Source organism: Primulina tabacum, chromosome 10 (assembly GCF_025594145.1).
Source record: "Primulina tabacum isolate GXHZ01 chromosome 10, ASM2559414v2, whole genome shotgun sequence".
NCBI classification, from domain to species: Eukaryota; Viridiplantae; Streptophyta; class Magnoliopsida; order Lamiales; family Gesneriaceae; genus Primulina; species Primulina tabacum.
The window spans coordinates 5,344,545-5,352,675 of record NC_134559.1 but is presented as its reverse complement, the minus strand read 5'-3'; the positions used below and the strand labels follow the sequence as shown (position 1 = coordinate 5,352,675).

At 38.1% G+C, this 8,131-nt stretch overlaps 2 protein-coding genes across 2 annotated transcripts; one reads left to right on the top strand and one right to left on the bottom strand.

The window, feature by feature from the left end:
• LOC142506044 (zinc finger AN1 and C2H2 domain-containing stress-associated protein 13-like) lies at window positions 1-2,557 on the top strand. The gene is made up of 2 exons (XM_075619182.1): window positions 1-299; window positions 1,645-2,557. Exons 1-2 carry the CDS (start codon window positions 201-203, stop codon window positions 2,413-2,415), a joined length of 870 nt encoding a protein of 289 aa, XP_075475297.1. The 5' UTR covers window positions 1-200; the 3' UTR covers window positions 2,416-2,557.
• A 1,302-nt stretch (window positions 2,558-3,859) lies between these two features.
• LOC142505198 (leucine-rich repeat receptor-like tyrosine-protein kinase PXC3) lies at window positions 3,860-8,131 on the bottom strand. The gene is made up of 2 exons (XM_075618071.1): window positions 4,878-8,131; window positions 3,860-4,534 (listed from the first exon to the last, which is right to left on the bottom strand). The coding sequence occupies exons 1-2, from the start codon at window positions 7,219-7,221 to the stop codon at window positions 4,209-4,211; spliced, it is 2,670 nt and encodes an 889-aa protein (XP_075474186.1). The 5' UTR covers window positions 7,222-8,131; the 3' UTR covers window positions 3,860-4,208.

Genomic DNA, 8,131 nt, shown 5'->3' with positions numbered 1-8,131 from the left:
AAATCCGCGTTGTCTTCTCTTCCCTGCATTTTCTTTGTCCAATTGCGGATTGGGGTAGAAAAATCTAACCCCGATTTTGCCGTTGCCGGCACGAATCCAGGCAACACGCTACGAATTTCAAGATTTATAAACGCATTTCAATTGATTTGTCATTTCAAATTCTCTGTTTTCGCCGGAACAAGATCCCGTGTTTCGAAATCATGGGGACTCCGGCATTCCCAAATTTAGGGAAACACTGCAGCGTTGACGACTGCCACCAGATTGATTTCCTTCCTTTCACATGTGATTGTTGCAATCAGGTATGTTTATGATATCGTATGCATGTTAATGTACTCGTGATTTTGATGGAATCAGTAGATTTATGTGTATGCAGTATTGTTGGGTTTGATTATTTAGAATTTAGTAGAAACTGCAGGAAATTTTATTCTACTTTTATTTTTGTTGTTTCATCATCAGCTTTTAGAAAAATGGTTGTTCATTTTTCAACGGAATTATCGGGTGTTTTTTTGTTTTTTTTTTTCCTTTTTGTAGTCTACTCCGATGAGATCTGATACTTGCCTTAAAATTCGATTATTTTTTTTTTGGGAATTGGGAATTTCTTATGGGTAGACCGTGTAAAAGTGTTTTTTAGAGCATAAGGATTGCAGACTTGTAGTATGTGTGGAAGGTTCTGAATTACTGCTGTGAAGTTTGTCTTGATATAAAGGTCCCAATCTTAACAAATTGAGGTAATTGTTTGGCACGAGCGATTTATTTTCAAATTCATCAAGAAAGAGTTGAATTTATCGACCTTGAACAGAAAAGTGTTATACTATATTGACATATGGTGTCTGGTGATGAATGATGTATACTTGCACTTAATTGTTAGAGTAGTTTTACTGGCACAATAATTGGAGTTCGTTTAAAGAGATATCTGGAGAACATTAATGTCTGTGACCACGGATTAAGATCAAGCTTCTAATTGTTTTTAAACATCTATACGAAATAAAATGAAACAAGGGGTCATTGTTTCTGTTAAAGTGATCCTACTTGGTCAGTGAGTCTTTTTTCATACATTTTAAGAGTTAACTCGAGTTGATTTTTTTTTATGACGAGATGTAGGATATGGATATAACTAACACCTCACTCCTACAATATCAATGATCACTTGGAGTGGAGAAAATTCTGGAATCAAATTTGGTTTTCCTTTTTCCTTTTATATTAAATATGATGATTGTTTGGCCGTTCATTTTTCTCAAATTTCTGCCATTTTGATGCTGTGGATGCTACTACATGTTTTTACTTCAATAAGTCTGTATTGATTCTGTGGTCTGGTGAACTTTTTTATTTGTAGAAAGCGTGATAGTGATACCGACGCTGTGTTGTGATGTGATATTTCCACTGTCACACGGGAATTTCTTGCCAATTTACTGCTCGATGATATTTGTTGACGAGCTATAGCTTACATTCATTTCTATCCTTTGTCATCCATTTTACTTTCTACCATAGCTGATAGCATGTTCTGGTTTCATTAATCATAGTTGGGACTATACTGTCTATAGTCATTGCTAATGTTAATCGCCCATGTTCCTCATTTCATCTACCGATGACTATCATTAATTCAGCTCTTCTCATTCTTCTAAATTCCCTGTAAAATCTTCACAGGTATTCTGTGTTGAGCACCGGAGCTATGGCAGACACCAATGTCCCAAAGCTAACAAACATGATGTTACTGTTGTCGTCTGCCCCCTCTGTGCAAAAGGAGTTCGTTTGATCCACAATGAAGATCCTAATATTACTTGGGAATCACATGTAAACATTGAGTGTGACCCATCAAACTATGAAAACACTACCAAGAAAAGGAAATGTCCAGTACCAGGCTGCAGAGAAATCCTAACATTCTCAAATTCAATCAAATGTAGAGATTGTACAGTTGACCATTGTTTGAAACATAGGTTTGGACAAGACCACAAGTGTCCTGGACCCAAGAAACCTGAACCCTCATTTCAGTTTATGGGATTTTTGAATAGAACCCAAAAACATGACCCCAAGGGAGCACCGGTCACTTCTTCATCAAATTGGGGCACAAGTTTCCTCAAGGCAGCTTCTTCAGTTCGAGCCACAGCTGAAGCTGGAATGGCTAGATTGAGCAACGAATTCAATCAAGCATTGAGTAAGGATGGAGCAGTCCAGAGTAGCAATGGCAGTACAAGTCAACATGGAAGTTTGAGTGGGCAAGTTGAAGTGTGTCCACGGTGCAATTTAAGATTCCCTAATGTTGGAGCTCTGGTAGATCATGTGGAAAAAGTTCATGAAAGGAATGGGGTCATGAAGGCGACACTTGATGTCTGTCCCAAATGTAGTAAAGGATTTCATGATCCTGTTACCCTCGTGGAGCATGTCGAGAGAGAACATGGAGGCGTCTCAAAATCGTGATAAACTGCGTGCCAGAACTTGACCACTGTGCTTATTTGATGCTATTTTTATTCCATTAATTTTTTTGTTCATAAGCTTGAGGATGGCTGTTACCCATGGCCGGTGATTATTTTTTTCTTGTTCATTAAAGAAATATTTATCATTACCAAGATGTGGAAGGAAGAAGTGTTGCTGATCTTTTCATGAGGACAAGTTAAGCAAGTGGAGAACATCATGCATTTTGATTATTACCTGTGACAAAATGAGAAGATTGTTTGTAACTTAGGAAAACAAATTATCACACCTTGTACGTGAAAATTTGTAACAATTTTTTTACAAGAACCATTTCAATGAAATTATTTTTTGAAAGAGTAAGAACAAGTGTGTGTATTAAATTATAGACGGAGTGAAAGAAACTACATCATTTTAAAAATTATAATTTATATAGTTTAAAACTGATATATATATTTTAAAACATGTGATCCATACCAATAATAAATTGAATGTGCAAATCAATGGTATTTCAAGTAATATATCTTTGAAGCGAGGGTTAAAAGTTGAGTAGAAAATAGAATTTATCAAAATATTTTTTAAAACTTGTTCTTCTGAATGTTAATTGCGTAGGGTGATTGGGACGATTTTTGGTATCACTTACTTTAAAACATGCACCCAAATATATATATTTTTTGAATCAAACGCACTCAATATATTATAAAAATATGATCAAGCCGAGCACATAAAGAGTTGAGCAGGGTTGCCACAAAGGTTGGTGTCTCAACCCATAGGCAAGGACTAGGACAACAATATGCATTCATAGCTGTAGCATGAGCAATGTCATTCACTTTCCGCCACAAACCGTACTGAACACTCAGGATTGACAACCAAGAACAGCTTACATTGGGAAATAATAGAAGCAAATTCAGACAGATCATTTGCCGAAATGCCAAACGAGTCAACCACGCTTTTCAAGTCCGATTCAAACACCGCCTTCTAGAAATCCAAATCGCGCACCCACGAAAGAGCTTCCAGCAAGCTCATAGGCTCACCTTCAACAACAGGCAGTCCCCCAAAAAAGACAGAAGAACGAACCAAAGAAATGCACCAGAATCATCCCCCAAGACCATTCCAAAACTGGCAACCACTACTGTGAGGATTTGCTACATCAACTGTCGCCTGGGACTTCACATATATCTAACATACAGAACATTCAAGGCTGTAAAAACTGTATCAGGAGCTGAAAGGTGAGAAGAGTTCCAAAATTCATTATTCCTTTGCTTCCAAATAGCCCACGCAACCATAGCAAACTTAGATATATACTGTTCATGGAGCTTATCAATCATCTTAAACAACCATTCCACCACAGATGCAGGAACTGAAGCCAAACATAAGCTCTTAGCAAGTTTTTACCATTACTAGATTGTGGACTCTAGACTATTGCAGTTTTTTGTTTTTCATGGTTAACCAATTTGTTTACACATTTAAAAATTAGCTATATTTAAAATAATACAAACATTTAACATTTTAATTCATATCATACATATCAGAAACCAACAAATTCTTATTCATCTCATTAAAGGCCAATCACAACTCTAAGAGAACCACTCTCATTGCATTTGTTCTGCATCTGATCATCTCTTCGATAATTTCTATCTATAAAGATTGCAACTCTGGTTTATCATCAACTTTTACACGCCACCGAGAATCCAAGATGAAGCCAACCCCCGAGCATTTCCCAAAAATTACACGAAATTTGTCAACTGGTGTAGCCCAGATATACTGCAGTCTAGTATGATCAGTAGAAAAATCTACTTCGCCTAATTTTGAGAGATTTCATTAAGCATTTCGACAACCTTCTTCATTTTGGGCCGCTTTGCTGGTGTGCTATCTGTGCAGAGTAAAGCTACTTTTAGAGCAGCCAGCATTTCTTTCCTCCAACCAAACGACACAGTGCTCAGCCGAGAGTCCAGGATTTGCTCTGGGGTCTCCCCTCGTATAGGAGCAGTATGAACCCACTTCACCAGATCGACCCCTTCACCAAAAGCCTCTTCCACGGGAAGTCGTGTTGTGAGGATCTCAAGCAGGACAACTCCATAGCTATAAACGTTGCCAGGCGCTGTAACTTGCATAGTATATGCATATTCTGTTGAACAAGTTAAAAAGATTGTAGGCAAGTTAAATATAAGGTTAAAAGTAATTTACTAAAATGACATGTGCAAAGTGTAATCGTGTTCTATGGTTAAAAATATTTTATTTTGGAATTTGAAATAGGATAAGAGAGCATTCTAGAAGGGAATTGAACACAGACTTAAGTGAAGAGCTCAAATCCAAAAAACCACCCTTCCAAGGGTAAGGAGTTCACAAACTTATTAACTGCTCAAATATTTCTCATGGAATCAATATAAGATCATGACAGGAGCGAACCCAAGGATAATTTCGGCACGACCTCATGTTGGTTCGACTCAGATTCAAGACAGAGAGGTTACCTGGGGGAATATATCCAAATGAACCAGCAACAGCACTGATACTTGCTGTCCCTCTAGATGGGTCAAGGAGCTTGGATATTTCAACTTCACCGACTAATGGATTAAAATTATGATCCAGAACTACGTTGCCTGAAGAAATATCAAGGTGGATAATGGCCACATGATGGAGAAATGCCAGCCCTTCAGCCACTCCAATGGCAACGGCAAGTCTAGCAGACCAATCAGGTTTGTATTCTGGTTTCTTCGAAATATCGTGAAGAAACTGAGCCAACGTCCCATTTGGGAAGTACTGATGTAATAAAAGAACATCTTCTTCAAATACCACAAACCCAATAGGCCTCATCAAATTTTCATGGCAGAGTTTACTCATCTTTTCAACTTCTCTGATCATCTTGCTCCGATGATGAACTATGGTTCTGTCCATTGATTTAAGTTTTCTAACGGATAATATCATACCAGATGGCATATCGGCTTTGTACACAGTGCTAAATGTACCAACACAGAGCTTATTTGTATCTTTCGTAATTGCTTTGGCAACTGCTTCAAAGTCTACGGCTTGCTTGAGGTTCTCAACAAACACATTTCCGAGTATTACTACTGGCATAGTACTTGTTTCATTTTCATCAGTTCCTGAGTCTTTTGCAACTTTTTCTTCCTTCTCCCTCATCATAAACAGCAATACAACTACAGTCACCGATGCGAAAACAGCCAAACCCGAACCAATGACAACCAATACTATTCTGTAAGGCACCTTGTGGTGGTAAGCATCATGAGCCTGATCGTTCAAACCTTCACAATAAATACTTAAAGGCTCACCACAGAGCCCTTTATTTCCAAGAAAGCTTGAATTCAGGCTTTTTTGAAAGGGAACAAAGGAAGGTATTTGGCCGCTGAATTGATTGTTTGAAAAATTAACCTCTATCAAACTTAACATGCCTTTTAATGCTGCTGGAATGCTTCCACTCAGTTGATTATCAGATACATCTAATGAAACTAGCTTGTCTAGTCTTCCAAGTTCTTCAGGCAATTGGCCATGCAGATGGTTGGAACTCAAATTTAAAGCAATCTGCAAGTTCTTGATACGCCCAATCTCGGGTGGAATACTTCCAGTGAGACTGTTACCACCCAAATGTAATTCGAGCAGTTTTGTGCAGTTCCCAATCTCATGTGGAATCTCCCCACTTATTGAATTCTGACCCAAAAGTAGGAACTGCAATCTTGAAGTATCGCAGATACTCTCCGGTATGGTGCCATTGAATCTATTGTTGCTTAAGTCGAGCTTGTTCAGATTCTTGCCCCGAAGAATTGAAATTGGGATGTCTCCAAACAGATTGTTTCCAGAAACAATGAACTCCTGGAGATAACCGAGTTCGCCAAACTCGGGTGGGATGGTTCCAATGAACCCATTTGAGGCTACATTAAGGAGGGACAGATTCAAGCATCTCGAAAACTCGGTCACAATTTCTCCAGAAAGATTATTATTGTCTGCTTCAAAATATGTTAGGCCGCCGATGTTTCCAATTTCTTTAGGAATGCCTCCAGTCAAGTTGTTATTCCCGATCCGAATGCTCGAAAGGTCTTTGCACTTCCCAATCGATTCAGGAATACTCCCATTCAATCTATTCAGAGTCAGGACCAATGTTTCAAGCTTTTCCATTGCAAAAATGCTATCAGGAATCGACCCCTCAAGCTGGTTTGAATGAAGATTCAGCAACTGAAGTTCAGAGACCGAACCTAACTTATCAAGAATCACACCACTCAACTCATTTTCATAAGCAGCGAAGATTCTCAAATTGGTAAGATTACCCACCCACAATGGGATAGAGCCATTCAATCTATTTGAAAACAGCTGTAAATCCTGCAGCTTCTCTAAACCCTCAAGCTCATCAGGTATAACACCCATGAGCAAGTTATTGGATAGATTTAATTCCCTGATATTTCTAAGCCTACCCAACTCTAGAGGTATCGAACCTCCAAACTTATTGAATGATAAATCGAGAAACTCAAGCTCCGATAAATACCCAAAAGCAGATGGAATGAAGCCTTGGAAATTGTTGTATGAAAGATCAAGCCACTTTAGTGCTTTGAGCTGAGAAATGAGAGTCACATTACCTTGAAGCCCGTGATTAGAAAGATCAAGCCTCTCAACAAATGAATTGTTGGAGCTGCAAAAAATGCCAGGCCACGTGCAATAATCTGAGTTATTTCCGTTCCAACCAGATATTTTAAGCTCTTTCCCAATTTCTAGTAGTGTTTCTTCATCATTGAACACTTGAGTAAATCCAAGTTGAGAAGATGAGAGCAACCCAAAAAGCAAAATACTCAACAAACACAAGAATTGCATTTTGGTGTTGCTTGCAATTTGGGAAAAAAAGAGGACGGAACTAAAGATGTTTTCTTATCCTCACAAAGACAAAGGTTCATGGAAACATCAAATTATCGTGAATTTTATAAAAAACGTGAGCTTCTATATTTCTATTAATGCTGTGAATCCACTAATAGGTTACAGAGCAAACAACATGAAGACTCTGCCATCTCATATTTTTAGTAATGCGAAACAAGAAAAGCCTTGAAAGAGACGACCCCACCATCACATTTCACCTTTCCTAAATGGCCCATATCAAAAATCTTGAAAATGAAGGGAAATAGAAAGCAAGGACCTTTCCTTCCCCACAACTTAAGAAGTAAAATGTACTTTTTATGATCAAAACCAACAAAACCAAACATACCAATTCAGCCCAAAATCTACCAAAAAAGCAGTAATCTTTCTGCTGGAACATGACATATTATGTGGAGCACACACAACAGACATGAGGGCAATCAAGATTGACAAAGGCCAGAGAGTAATTTCAACAATTCGTTATTAAAACTCAATTGACTGAGTACACTAAAAAAAAAATTTAATCCCAACACGGTAAAACACAAAAAAAAAAAAGCAAGGAAAAAAGAAAAATAAAAAAGCTGAGCAAAAGCTTGCAGGTAGGAAAAGAAGGAAAGGAACTTTCCTAGGACTACAGAAGAACGCAGGTGGTGAAAGACAGATTGTACAATGTTTACAGTTAATAGCACCTTTCAGGAATGCTCAGAATCAGATGTTTTTTGCGCGCTGTCACCCTTTACGAGAGAGAGAGAGAAGAAAATGGTGAGACGCCATGTTTGTGCATAGTGAAAGCTTCACGAGAAATGAGCAGTCTTGAATCAATGACACTGTTTCTGTCTCAGACTGTTGCAAGCGTGCCTCTATTATACTTCCT